Here is a 15,365-nt window from a genome sequence, read left to right as displayed (position 1 = left end):
CTGATGAATGGCCCATTTATTTTCCATAGGTCAGTTGCAGAGAGAGGACATCCTTTCAATTCTGAACCTTCCAGTCCAGGAGCATGTAAAACGCCACCATCATCTCCTTTATTGTCTTCAATGAGGAGATTTTGCTATTTTGCTTATCTTTGATGGATTCATTAGCATTCTTATTTTGGGTATCATAAATGAATTCTTTTAAATAAGTACAACTTGCCAGACACTGGTAATCCTACTTACTCAGGAGGATCATGGTTTGAAGCCAGCCTGGGCAAATAGTTCATGAGACCCTATCTCAAAAAAACCCATCTCAAAAAAGGGCTGGTGGAGTGGCTCAAGGTGTAGGCCCCGAGTTCAAGCCCCAGTAGTGCAAAAAACAAACAAAACTTATTTTCGCATTTCAATCAATCTAATTTCCCTCTATATTTTAGATTTTATTTTGTATAAAATCACTTCATCTGCAAATTATGATAGTGTTATTTATTCCCCCAAATTGTTATGCCCATTTTTTGTTTTGTTGGGTTTTTTTTTGTTCTCATGTGGGTTAGATCTTCGAAGAGAATGATAAACAGGAATTTTGTTTGTTTCTTTCTTGATCTCTGGAGGGAGTACTCAATATTTCAACTTTATGCACATTTTTAAAAGGCACTTTAACTTCTCGATAAGCCACTAGGATTGTTATTTTTAATTATTATGCATTTAAAGAGAAGTATATAATATACCATGTCACCAATATTACATTGAAAAATAAAACACTACAAGTATTTGACAATGATGCTAACGATTCTTAGTGTGGTGTGTTTTCTTTCTTACATCCCAGCTGACCATGTTTGTCATTCTCGTGCATATTTAATACGCAACACTAGTTATAAGCGTTACTTACATGGTGGTGTGTTTTTCATATATTTTTACTTTACATGAATGTTATTCTCCTAGAAAGTACGTATTTCACTGGCTGCTTAAAACACTGCCTTGGACGTCCTAAGCACTGTGCCAGCATTTGCTGTCATTGTCCTCACTGATACATTGGGCTTTATCATTTAATTTCTCTGTGGTATAATATTTCATTTCCTGGTTACACGCCAGTTTACTCACCTATCCTGCCACTGGCCATTTAGCTCAGTGTCTTAGCTCCTCAAGTTTAACAGTTTATTGCCATTTATCACTCTGCATGTTTATATTTTGCTTTTCTTATCGTATTGATTTGAAAAAGTTCTTGATATATTCTGGATGCTCTCTATGATTTGGAATTGTTTTTTACTTTATTTATGTAAGTCTAGCTATTCCTCAGTCTTTCACTTAAGAATCTGTGCCTTTTAATCCCTTGCTTGGTTCTTCGATAAGGTTTGAAAAACACCTTCCATATTTTCCTCCAAAATTTTAATATTTTACCCTGCAAACTATGCATTTGTATTGTCTAGATTCAACATGCGGTATGACTGACATTAATATATAGCTTATTAGTGTTTTGTATTGCCAGACAACCAACTCTATCATTTATTAACTTGGGTGTCCTTTTTTGTTGTTTTTGAGGGGAGGGAGTTGGCTTAAGCAACTGAAATTTATTTTCTTGTGGTTCTGGAGGCTAGAAGTCCAAGCTGAAAGTATTGGTGGGATTGGGCTCTTCTGGGAGACACAGGGAAAGGTCTGCACAGGGGTCTGCCCAGGCCACTCGCCTTGGTTTGCAGACAGCCATGTCCGTGTCTTTGCATTGTCTTCCTCTGTACTCAAATTCTCTCCTTTTTTTTTTTTTTTCCAGTACTGGGAATTGAACTCAGATCTTCACACTCGCTGCCACCTGAATCATATCCCCAGTCTATTGGGAGTTGTTGGTCTGTTTTTTTTTTTTCAGATAGGGTCTTGTGTTAACTTTCCTCAGGTGAGCCTGGAGTAGAGACTATCCTGTCTCTGCCTCCCTGAATAGCTAGGTTTACAGCATTCACCACTACACCCTGTCCCCAAATCCCCTCTTGTTATAAGGACACCAGTTGTATTGGATTAAGGCCTGCTCTAATGAACTCATTTTAATTTAATTACCTTTTAAAAAACCCTGCTTGTTCCAAAGTGGACTTCAACAAATGAGTTTTTTGGGAGGGTAGGGGACAGAATTTGGCCTATAGCAGACAGCAAATAAACTAGCTTACCAGAACAGGACTCCTTGACAAATACGGCTATGTCTACAGCTATCATGTATCCAGAAGACTTAAGACAAACCTTTACCTTTTCCCTTTTATTTTATTTTGTATAAAATCACTTCATCTACAGATGAATCTACAGACAAACGAATATCTACAGACAAAATTGAATGAAAATTAAAATCACTTCGTTTCTCTTGTCTCAAGTGTTCCTGTTCTTGTGAATGCTACACACTGAAGGCCGACCCGGAAGGGAAGTGGGGGGAGCTGTCAAGAAAGAGGCAGGACGGGAAACTTCCAGTTACGTTTTGAAATTATAAATGTTTTCCTCTGCCACTCTTCTGTTTCATCACTATTCTTTTCAAGTCTGTTGAGTGACTTTCTTCTGGAAGTCTTTCCAGATCACAGAAATAGAAAGTCTCTGTGTCTCAGTCCAAAGCTCCCATGCTTCGGAACGAGAATACTTTGGCTGGAAAACTGTGGCAACCCCAGCCTGAATGCTAAGTGACTTTCAGTAGACTAGAAACGTGTGTGAGGAATGTGTGGTCCAGAGTCACTGCAGACCAGCTGGGGAGTGACTTTGGGGGAATCAGGAGACGTTTGATCTAGCATTCATGTGGTCGTGGTTCCGATGTCTTAGTAACACTCTCATTATCCACCAGACTTGTTGCCTTGCCACGATCGTGTTTCCCATAAGGCAGTGCACATTGCACATGCTCTAGGAGTGTTTTCTGGAGAACAAATATGATTAGGTGTCCTAGGATTTGACCCCTGGATGAGTGTTAGGGCACTCTTCACTCTTCTGTATGGAGGGGCGACTGGTGCCGCCCCAAGTCAGGGAGCCCCCTGGGGGTGGCAGATAACTACTGATCCTATTCCAGGAGGGACTTTATGAGGACAACAGAAAGATCCTTTGCGAATGACTGAATGCAGTTTATAGACTTAAACCTACAGGGAATTTACTGTAGGTTTATTTATTTAATTCTTTTGTCACCTCTGGCCAGAAGAACTGTTCCTGTCTTGGTTGTGTACCGGATCAACTCAGAATCCTGTCATTAATTTCCTTTATCACTTCTGCCATGTTTCTTACTGCCAGGTCTTACACTATTATGTTACCTCTTAAGGATTCCATTTTTAAATTAACTTATTTTTAATTAACAAATAATAGTTGTGCATATTTGAAGAATATATATGATACTTCCATTTATGTGTACAGTATAGGAAGATTCAATCTAGCTTATTAACATGCCTGTCACCTCACTAACTTATTTTTTTGTGTGTAGTGAGAATATTAAAAATCTATTCATTTAGTAATTTTGAAATACACAACTATTATTAACTGTGGTCACCATGCAGTGCAACAGATAGACGCTCTGCCCTCTTGCCTGAGATTTTGTTTCCTCTAATCAATATCTTCCTTTTCATTCTCTCCCCACCCCTCTAGCCTTTCTACTCTGTTTCTATGTGACTAACTGTTCTGGATTTCTACCTATGAGTGACATTGTGCAGTATTTGTCTTTCTGGTCCTAGCTTCCTAATTTACTAAAGCAATTCTTTCTCCAATGATTTACAATGCTATAATTGCATTTAATAAGTTTTCAGAGCACTCTATTTTGTTCCACTGGCTTATTTTTCTGTCCTCCAATATAATATTACATTAATTACCAAAGCCTTAAATGCTTTGATATCAACTAGGATAAAGCACTTCTGGCTCTGCAAATTAGATAACTTTCATCTCTTTATCATTCCATATAAATTTTAGAATTAACCTCAAAGGTTCTGTCAAAATCCCCATTGGAACTCTAGTCAATCTGTAGGTTTTGTGTAAAGTAACCTAAGAAAGTACTGAGTAATTTTCACTACTACCGTGGTCTCTTTACTTTTATTAGTTACTCATATTTCTGCAAAAATGTGTATATACCTCTGTGTGTACATGTGCATTTTGCTTTTTCCCTAATTTTGTTCTGAATGTCCCTTTGTTTTAATCTTGAGCATTTTATTCTTTTTTCTGCATCTCAGTACTAAGTTAGAATAGCCTGTTGACTAGACCAGGTGCTAACAGTTATCTTTCATATTTGTCAGAAGAGCTTACATTTTACCATGGTGTCTCTTTGAGGAGGTACCATTTATAGAGATAACAAAGTCAGGCTCTAGTCCTCTGTTTCTAAGACTGTGTTTTAAATCAGTTGTGGTGTTGACCAGTAATTTTTCTGCTTTTATTGCTATGTGTATATTAATTTCCTTATATAATGTCAATCAATTTCACCAATATTGCAATATCCAATCACTTAAGGAACTTAAGTATATTTTGTCGTTGGCTATTTTTAATAGCTTTTCAGACATTTAATATTTATTCAGACATCATATTTGTTCTATTTGCCAAATATGTTCCTGAGTAAATGTGGTCTGAAGTTTTCTTTCTGGTGTTACCTTTGCTTGTTTTGGATACCAGGATGGGATGGCTCTGGGAACTCGTACTGGGTGTTATTTTCTCCCTGGAGGAGTTTTTTGGGGGTTCATAATTAGGTCCTCCTTGAACGCTTGGTCGTATTTATTTGTGAAACTATTTAGCTCATGTCTTTCTTTCATTCTTTCTCTCTTTCTTTCTTGGCAGTTCTGGGGTTTGAACTCAGGGCCATATGCTTGTTTAGGCAGGTGCTCCACCACTTCAGCCATGCCACTAGACCATTTTTTGCCTTAGTTATTTTTCAGATAGGGCCTCATCATCATCCAGGGACCAGCCTCAGACTGAGATCCTCCCACTGTTCTTCCTGCATAGCTGAGAGTACAGACATGACCACCAGGCCAGGCTTATTTATTGAGATTGGGTCTTACTAATTTTTGCCTATGCGAGCCTCAAACTTCAATCCTCCTGATCTCTGCCTCCTGAGTAGCTGAGATTACAGATGCAAGCCATTGCACTAGGTCCAAGAAGAGACTTAAAATATACATTCAAAAACTTAAAAAATTTTGAGCATTGTCCTATTTCCCATGAATTTATTTTTCTTCCAAATTGTTTATCTTCTCTAGACTTTTAAACTTATTGGGACATTCATTTGTTGTGTCACTCCTTTAAAACATTTTCCTCTATTAATATTTTATACTTATTAATATTAAAATTGATTATTTTTCATCCCTATTAGTAGTCTTTTATACTTTTTTTTGAGTTCCCTCAATGACCATTTTTTGCCAGCTAACTGTTGTTTGCTATTTTCTCTGTATGATTTTTCTTATTTTTGTCTTCAACATTTGTATTTCTCTTTTGTTTGCAGTGTGGCTTTGAGAGTTGTATCCTAACTTCAATCTGGGATATCTCTATTTTCTAATTCATTTAATAAAATTTTATTTGATATTTAGATTTAATTTTGATTTTCTACTAGATTGGAACTCATGCACACTTTCTACTCTTTTAATGGTCACTAATACAATTTTATATCCCATGTGTTTTATTTTGAATTATACACATGGACCATTCTTCACCAATTCTTGCATTTTTGTTCTTGTTTCTCTTGTTTTCCATTTCTGCCTGCTCACATACCTTATCTAGCCATGGTCTCCTCTTTTAGCCTAGAAATGTATTAATGTACATCTACTTCTGAAGGCTATTTCATTTGAGTACATGACTATTCTAATAAAATTTACTTAAAGTTGGAAACAAATTGGAGCTTTTGGTTTACTGTTTCTCATTCCTAGTGTCCATTTTGAAGAGTCTACTATTAGTTTACTTATTTCATAATAGGCATTCATTCTATTATTTGTGACTGCCTGTACGAAATTTTCTTTGCTTGGTTTCTGATGTGTCAGGGTGTTACTTTACTTTTATTATTCAGCTTTGAGATTATGAAATCTGATCTGAGGATTCCTTTTTTGGGGGGGCAGTGCTGGGATTTGAACTCCGGGTCTTTTGCTTATTAGGCAGGTGCTCTACTGCTTTAGCCACAATTCCAGTTCTTTTGTTCTGGTTATTTTTGAGATAGGATTTTGCTTTTTGTCCAGAATGGCCTGATCCATGGTCCTCCTAGTTTGGGCTTTCTGCTCTCTGGGATGACAGGCACTAACAATGGCTCCCAGGTATTGGTTGATATGGGTGGGAGGTGTCTCATGAAATTTTTGCATGGGCTGGACTCAAACAGTGGTCCTCCCAATCTCAGCCTCCCAAGTAGCTGGGATTACAGGTGTGAGCCACCTGCTCATGAGGATTCCATTTTTAAAATCATTTCTCCTCCCATCCCCCCATTTCCTTCAGAAATTCCAATGGTCTGACATCAGTTTCCAACCCTGTCCTCCTTTTCCATGACCTTTCATGCATTGCATGAGTCACTGTCTTCAGCTGTCTCTAATCTGCTCATTCTTGACTTTTATACTTTCACACTCTATTTTTCACTTCTATGAGTCCATCTAGTTATTTTTCAGTCTCTAGTCTCTTTAAGGTGAATGTTCTCCTCTATGATCTACACTCTTTATTAATCATAATAAGTTTAAATATAGTTTCATATTACGTTTATGGTATTTATTGAATCAGTAAGTACAATAGCCTCATTGACACAAAATACTGCTAGTTCCTTACTGTGCTATAGGTAATGGGCATGTGCACAGTAACAAGATAGATAATTTTTGTCAGAAATTTGAAGACGACTGTTTTCTTCTACTTCTAGTTCACTACTGCAAGTCTCCGACAATCTGGTGATTTCTGTTACAAGGTATTTCCCCTGCACAGATTCTTTGTTTTTTTGTTTTATATGACCAGCATTCCCAGAATAGCATGCATTAAAAACATTGTCAAAATGCTGCTAAAGCCTCACCGTTTTTTCTATTTGAATGATTAAAGTTTCACAAGTGGACCTGCATTCCCTTAAAACAGATACATAAAAATGTATAATCTTACATTTTTATTGGGTTGGAAAATGGACAGTGGTTAAGGACTACATTTAAATGATCAGAACCTCTACCATTCAATCAAAAAGAAAAGGAAGGCATGGGTTTCAAGAAAGACATTTTACTTCTCCAGAAATGTTTCTAGAACATTGTGGGGTTAAAAAAAAAAAAGGTAAGAAACTTTTTAATTCAAAAGAAAAAAGGACAATAATCCTAAACTAAGATAAATAAAAAGACACCTTGAAAAAGATCCTTGGATATTAACATATTTGTAACCCAAATGGAGAAATCATTAGGTCAAACGACCATTAACCCAATCACAAAAAGTCCTCCGAATAGAGGGTCATGGGTGGATGGTTGAGGAGAATTCAAAGGCACTCAGAGGGGACAGATTTGGAAGGTGGGACTTGTGGCTTTTACACACAGCATCATTGCACCATCTATAAAGCATTGTTAACCTGGGTTCGCTTTCAAAATGGTATTTTCACCCCCCAAAATAGGGTATAAGATTCCACAAGTGTGCATAGACGAAAAAAGGCAAATGAATTTCTCAGGAGCGTCTTAAGCTGTGAACAGTGTTAGTGTTACCTGTGATTCATATCCGTTGCTTATTATTGAGTGGGTTTTCTCTGGGACTGTGACTTGCACGTATAGCCTTTCAGAATCTGCAAGGTGCCAAATTTTTTTATTAGAGCCATACCCATCACCACACAGCTTTCTTCCTTATTTCCTTGTGGAAATCAATTATATGTTATCTGTATGTCACTTTTCGGTTTTATTCTTTTCAAACACCCTCACTTTCTTTCTAGAATTACAAGAGTTTTGTTTTTTGTTTTTTGTTTTTTTTTAAAGAGAATTAGGCACATTGCTGGGCAGAATCTGGTGATTCTAGGACAAAGCCCAAGCTCTCAGTAGGAACAAACGCGTATCTTCCTGGCCCTCCACCTCCAAAGTCCACAAGCTGGGCATCCACCTGCACCATCATCAAGACTGCATGACAAAATCCCGAGCTCCAATACTGACACGGTCACTGGAGACATGCCTGGGACCCCCATCTTTCCTAGGGTCCCCCGCCCCCCTCATCCAATGTGCATTTTGGTTGTAGAGAGTGGCCCTGGCTTGTGCAGTCGGAAACCCCACAGAAAGGCACTTTCCCAGGGATGTCGCGAAAAACCAAGACGCAGAGGGAGAGGAGAGCTGGCTCCCAGACGGGTCAGAGGACCGTTTTTTCACCTACCGGTCTCTGCCTGGAGCCCGCTGAGCCCGAGCAGAAACAGGACGAGGAGCATGGTTTGGTGTTCTGGACCCCAGCCCCAGTGATGGCTGTTGGGCGGCTGGAGGTCAGTTGGGGGCGCGAGGTGACTTCTGCGGCCGCCGCGCACCTGCAGGAGGCAGGTGCGGCGAGGGAGGTGGGCGTGCGGACCAGGTGCGCCAGGAGGTCCCTGATCGGCCCCAATTTGAGGCAAAAAAAAAAAAAAAAGGAGGGGAGGGAGGAGGGAGGCAGAATCACTCCATGAACCAGCTAAGGAACAGGAAGATTTATACGTTCTTTTAATTCTTAATATGTCGCAATACAGTAAGATTAATTACATATAAATGCATGGTGTCAATCGTAGGTGAGCAGCTTAACTTTCAATGAATAAATCAGTGTAATTGCCATTTAGTTTTCCATTAAAAACAGTATTTGGGGCGGGCCTGGTTGCACGCCTGTGGTCCAAACTGTACTGGGAAAGTGAAGGTAGGAGGATCCAGGTTCAAGGCTAGCCTGGGCAAAATTAGCTTGAGATCCTATCTGAAAAGCAAACTAAAAACAAAAGGTCTGGGAGTGACAGTGGTGGAGCACTTGCCTAACAAGAGTTTAATTCCCAGTACAGCAAACAGAAGAAAAAATATTTGGCTGTAAGCACTCTCATGCATGAATTTGGGGCTGGTGTAATAGGTAGGAATTTCTATTGAGTGTGTTTCTAGAGTGACCTTGCTGGATCACAGGGTATGATCTCAGAGTCCTCCAGAGTTCTCCAAGACTTGGCACTAACATATACTCCCACTAGAAATGTACGAAAGTTCCAGACTCTTTGCATTGATGTCTACACTTTCTCCTTTTCATTTTTTTGGTTTACCGTAGTGGTCCTGGTTTTTAGTTTTCATTTACATTTTCTTGGTGGCTACGGAACTTTAGCACAATTTTGTATGTTTATGCCAATTTATAAATAGCTTGTCAATTGCCTCCTTGAGACTTTGACCCGTTTTCTAACTGGGTGCCTTATCACTTCATGATTTATTTATTTTTTTATTCATTTATTCACATGTGCATACATTATTTGGGTCATTTCTCCCCCCTTCCCTGGCCCCCACCCCTCCCCCCTTATCTCTTTATTATTGTACAGAGAAGCTGATAATGCATTTTGGACATGATTCCTTTGTTGGATGTAATGGGTGCACATATCTTGTATAAATTTTTTCACTTTTAAGAGCTTTTTGTAGATACCACTAGTCATATTCAGAAATTCTCTTTTGTTGCAAATGCGCTTAGGTTTTCATGTGTGTTTTGTCATGGGTGAGATGATCACATACATTTCTCCATTTTCTGTTCATGTTGTGAATTAAAGTTACTGATTTTCCAGTGTCAAAACAAACTTCTATTCCTGCAACATATCTTCTTGTGTCATTATGTTTTATCTTTTTATGTTTTGCTAACATTTTGTTTAAGATTTTTGCATTCATATTAATTTGAGAGAGTTGTCTGTAATTTTCTTTTATTATAATGAACTTGCCATTTTTTTTTTGGTGGCTCTGGAATTTGAACTCAGGGCTTTATACTTGCTAGCTAGGCACTCTACTGCTTTAGCCATGTCACCAGCCCTAACTTGGCAATTTTTGTATTAGAGGCATGCTTAAAAAATAAACTGTTCTCTTGTCCTCTATTCTTTGAAGAATTTAATATTTAATGTAATATCGTGAATATTTCTTTAATGTTTCTTAGCATTTATGAATGGAGCAATTAAGACCTGTTTTTGAACATTTTTATTTATTTCTTTATTTTGACTATCATGTTATAGTTGTACTGGGGATACACTGTGACATTTACAAAAGTGCTTACAATATATCTTAGTTAAATCCCCCCTCTCCATCATTCTCCTTTATCCCCTGTCCCCCATCCCCAGAATATTTTCAACAGGTCATTTTTCCATTTTCATTCATGAGTACACAATATTTCAACCATATTCACCCTCCTATACCCTTTCCCTACATCCCCCCTCCCACTGGTACCAACCACCAGACAGGACCTGTTTTACCTTCCTGTCCTCTGTTTTTCAAAAGGATATTTTTTGTTTAAGATAGTTATACAGAGAATTTCACTGTGACATTTCCATGTGTGTATGTATTATAACCCAAATTGGTTCATCCCCTCTATTTTTCTCCTTTCTACCTTAGGTCCCTTCTTATGGTGATTTCAACAGTTTTAAAAATTCTATATTCATTCTTTTTTTTTCTCTATATTCATTCTTATACAGAAAGTACATCAACCATATTCACCTTCTTAACTTCTTTCTTTTACCCTCCCCCTCCTCTGAGTGCCCTCCCTTTAGTATGACCTGTTTTTCAGTCTTGTCCTCTGTTGTTTAGGTGTCTGTGCGTCGTGCACTGGGTTTCCCCTTGGTTTTCTGCCTGTACAGCATCATGCTTAAGTCAATGTAACCCCCTCCACTGCACTTTCCCCCATCCTGGGTCTAACAGTTTTCAGTGTGTTTCCTTGTGTCTTGTTCCTACCCAGATGTAATGTACTTCGTCATTGTTCTCCATCTTCCTTTCCTTCTTTTCCTCTTCTGTTGGTCTCCTCTACCAGTCCCACTGTTGGATACATGCTCTGTATACATTTCTATGCATATATAATATGGTTCATATTTGTATTGGGGCTATATTTCACATACAAGAGAAAACGTGGCCGTTAAGATCTGATTTTCTTAGTGAGAGAATTTTTACTTATGGATCTAATTGTTTCTTTAAAATATTCAGACACTCTTTTCCTACTTGTCTTAGTTTGAGGAAATTGTGTTTCTGAATAATCCGTCCAGTTCTTCTTAGTTCTTAAGTGTCTTGGTAAAAGTTGTTCACAATAACCTCCTTTCCATTGTGCTTTTAAAGTCTGTGGTGTCAGTAGAGATGGTCCTTTCTTCACTCTCAGTATTGATAATTTGTGATTTTTCCCTTTATTCGTGGTCAGTAGCCAGCAGAGTTTATTGTTTTTATTTGCTTTCTGTTTTGGCTTCCTTGATTTTGTTCTGTCATGTGCCTGTTTCCATTTTATTGATATTTCCCCTCTTGCATGCATTTCTTTTTTTTGGTTCTATTTTCTTTGTATATATTTTTGATATATTCGTTTTCTTTTGTAGCTTCTAACAATGGAAGTATGTTATTCATTTTAAGCTTTTCTTCTTTTTGAAATATGCCTTGAAAACTAGAAATTTCCATCTATTCACTGTTTTAGCTTCATCACCAAATTTTTATATATTATATTTTGTATATTTTGTTTTGACAGTACTGGGGTTTGAACTTAGGGCCTCACACTTGCTCAGCTGGTGCTCTACCACTTGAGACACTCTGCCAGTGTATATTTTATTTTGATAGACTTTATCTTCATTAGTGATCAGTTCAAAATATTTTCTAATTCTCATTGTGATTTTTTCTTTGCCTCTCCTGTGCTCGATTTGCAAATACTGACCCATCCTTGCATTCTGGAGATAAATCACACTTGATCATGGTGTATAATTTTTTCTGCTATGCTTTGGGATTTGTTTTGCCAACTTTTGTTTTGTTGAGCTCTTGTGTTTTTTCTTTTTTTAGTCTCAATTTCATTTATTTCTCATCTGTATTACTTCCTTGTATTAATTTTAGTTTTGGTTTGTTTTTCTGGCTTATCAGGTAGCATTTTTAGGTTTTTTTGAGCAGTCTTAAGATTTGAATATTTTCAGCTACTGTGCTTTTCACTGTCTTTCTCTCTGGCACTCCCATAATTAGGACATTTGCTTGTTTAATGATGTCCTGTAGGTCCCATAAACTTCCTTCATTCCTTTTTCTTTTTTTCCCTAACTAGGTCTCTGATACCTGACTTCAAATTCAGAAATTCTGTCTTCTACTTCATCTAGTCTGTTGTGAGGCTCTCAATCGTATTTTTCATTTTTATTTCACTCATTTAATTTTTCTCTTTTCTTTGGTGGTAATGGGGTTTGAACTCAGGAATTTGTGCTTGCTAAGCAGGTGCTCTACCACTTGAGCCATGCCCCCAGTCCCAGGCCATCTATATTTATTGTCTTTTATATTGCTGAGTTTCCTCAAGATCATTACTTTGAGTTCCTTCCCAAGCATTTCATAAATTTCTCTTTGGGGGGATCTGTTACTGGTGTGTTATTCAGCCCGATGGGGGTCTTGCAAACTATTTGTCCAGGCGGGTCTCAAATTGTGATCCTTTGGATCTGAGCCTCCCAAGCAGCTAGAATTACAGATGTGAGCCACTAGCACCCAGCATGTTTCTTATTTCCCTACATTGATATCTATATATCTAGAGCAGTGGTCACTTTTTCCAATTTTATGGGGACATTTGTTTTAGGGAGAGTTGTTTTCCCCTGTGGCAGGTGTTAGGGTTGTCAGTTGAGTCCGATATGTTAACTTGGATTCAGGGTAGACTCAGGAGCATAGTCTCTGTGTAGTTTTGTCAGCTGTACTCCTTATTGTAATGTAGGCTAATCTGTGAGTGGCTTGTGGCTATGAGGACATGGTTCCTGAGTAAGGAACCACTACCTGACTGGCTTTCGGGCTTGACTTGGGATGTCAGGTACTGTGTGCTGGCAGGTGTACGACAGGCTGTCTGGGCAGGAATACTGCCAGGATACTGTTGGGCTGGGTTTGTGAATGGGGTAATAGTCCAAACTGATTGGCTGTGCTGTGGGCTCACTGGGAGGGCTGCCGTCTGGATGGTTGTTGGGCAGAGCTATAGTTGCATGTGTTTGTTTCAGCTCAATTGGAGGTGTGGTTGGCTCTTCAGGGGAGTGGATCTGCCTTCTCTGTGGCTGTCAGGTCAGGCTGAGAAGCATGCAGGCACTATGGGCTGGTCAGTTATCTGGTAGGTTCTATGGGGTCTGTGCCAGTCTTACTATCAGGTTGGGCACCAGCACACACAGGCCACCAAGTATGTTTTAACTTTTCTTCCTGCAGGTCTGCCTGCCTTTCAGGGGACGGACCACCTTGTGAGTTTGGAAGTCAGGGCTTCAGCCTTTCTGCTCAGCTCAGGTCCTGAGAAGCCAGAGTTGTATTGGTGCAGCCACTTGCAGGAGTTGGGTGGAATGCCAGCAGAATATCAGGAAAGGAGCTGTACCATGACAGAGCACTCTTAACAGTGGGTCTAGTTTCAAGATGGTTCCAAGCCACAGTAACTCAGGTCATAAGTGGTGGGGAGTGCACAGTGTGGGCTCCTATTTTGTGCTGACACAGCCACATGAACTCTAGGCAACTCTACCTACTGTGTTTAGGTCCTAGGATGGCTGTGTGAGTCTCCTGTGAAGTCATTTGAAATGGCACTGGGAGTCTCCAGCTTGCCTTGCCCCCATAAGGAAAAACATGTCTTGGCTTATAAATACGAAAGCTGTGAACATATACAATAACCATAAATACTTCAGCTATCTTACAAACACAATTATTGCATCTGTGCATAATGCAGCAGAAACCCACTGTTGTTCTGTTGCAGTGACCCAGTGAATTCTAGTGAAGATTATAGAGGTCAACATTCCAAATGTCTTCTTATTTGGTTCTATCTACAGGTACGCCATCAATCTTAAGAGATCTGCCAAGCTTGAGATAGCAACATCAATCATGCAGTCACTCACCCAGCAGGATATCAAGACAAACAATTTAAAACTTAGTCATCCATTCATCCATTTAGGAATTAATTCTACGGTGTATTCAGCAAACCACTAATGAGCATCTACAAAATGTGAGGAGCATTCTGGGTTGTTCTCAAGAGTGAGTCATGTAGACAGGCAGCCTCAATCCCACGGGCCTCACAGTCCAACAGGGGAGACAGACCATCAGCTTACGGGGTACAATAGCCAAGATTTGGAAGGAACTCCTACTACTGCTGAGATAAGAGAGTATTTTAGCACCCGTGGCCAGATGGGGTCCTTTGAACAATGAGGCACGATGTTTCCTGTTTAATTCTTGCTGCAAAAATTTTTTGAGCTTCTGATCTGGATATTTTAACCATTATTTGCATTTAATTTGTGCTGTTGGTAATACTTGTGTGAACAAAATGGCAAAGAGCTTAGAGTCAATTCATCATACCATAAGGAAGACAGCGATAGCCTTTCCTTCATCCAGTCTAGCAGACTCTGTTTTCTGCGGGTATTTCGCTCAGGACCTTGGATATGGCCAGTGTGAGTGATGTCAGCTCGCTGAGGGCAGGTACCCCAGTGCCATTGGTATAGTCTGGCACTTTTTAAAAAGCCGATTTAGTAGAATGAATATTCCTGTTACTTATACCACTTATTGGAATGAAATAAAACTAACATTTTACAATAGCATAATGAACAGACTCCAAGCAAATGTTCTTAAGGTAGCATCTGAAAATCTCTTCTGTCTGTCCTAATTAATCCCCTTTTCTGCCAAAATTATAGCAATGGACACGTGGCCTGAAGCTCCCCAGAGCTGACCAGGAAACACAGCTCTGGGCATTCTGTAATAGGTACTTAAACTGCTTTTGCTAGAAAGCACTGACTCCTTACTTGGGTCCATGAATTAACTAAAAGCAGGAGAGAAGCATGGGGTCTGTCTACATTTTTATCTTTGCTCTGAGCTATTCTCTCTGCACTCACTTGACAATCATCTTTGATCCAGGAAGGACAGAACTGAATGACAACAGTTTTACAAGAAGGATGGAGGAAACTACTCCCACCCCCAGGAAAGGAATAGCAGAGCTTCTGCAGGATAGACCACCTGCCAGGCAACAATGACTTGTTTATCCTAGCCAGATTACCGGGAGAACAAGTTCCCTGGAACTCCTCCCCAAACCAGGACTGAGATAATGATCAAAGGCTCTACTTTGGCCAGACCTGTTTCATAAATATTTTTTGCCCCTCACCCCAAATTCTCTATTTAAAGCTAAAGTGCATGTCTGTACCCAGAATATGGCTGAGTGTTTACTTTGCCTCTTCCCGCAAAGTTTACCACAACTCTTTATTTGGTGTATTGGGGCAAACAGCCAGACCTGCCATGTGGAACCCCTGGAGTTTGGACCTGGGACCTAAAACTCTGGTTTCAATTCTAGTATTTTCTTATATAGTCTAAAGACTTCTTTCCAGTCTA

General features: G+C 39.2%; 1 protein-coding gene across 1 annotated transcript in view; it reads right to left on the bottom strand.

Moving 5' to 3' along the window:
* The window catches only part of Adam2 (ADAM metallopeptidase domain 2), a 64,125-nt gene extending 56,133 nt beyond the window's left edge, over positions 1–7,992 (bottom strand). Inside the window, exons 1-2 of the mRNA XM_074053328.1 lie at positions 7,875–7,992; positions 7,599–7,675 (exon numbers count right to left, since the gene is read on the bottom strand). Coding sequence (XP_073909429.1) covers positions 7,599–7,675; positions 7,875–7,992 — 195 coding nt within the window. The remainder of the gene's footprint in view (positions 1–7,598; positions 7,676–7,874) is intronic.
* Positions 7,993–15,365: the final 7,373 nt, after the last annotated feature.

The sequence above is a fragment of the Castor canadensis genome, chromosome 14 (assembly GCF_047511655.1).
Source record: "Castor canadensis chromosome 14, mCasCan1.hap1v2, whole genome shotgun sequence".
NCBI lineage: Eukaryota > Metazoa > Chordata > Mammalia > Rodentia > Castoridae > Castor > Castor canadensis.
Note: the sequence above shows the minus strand (reverse complement) of the source record. Positions and strands in the feature narration are given on the sequence as shown.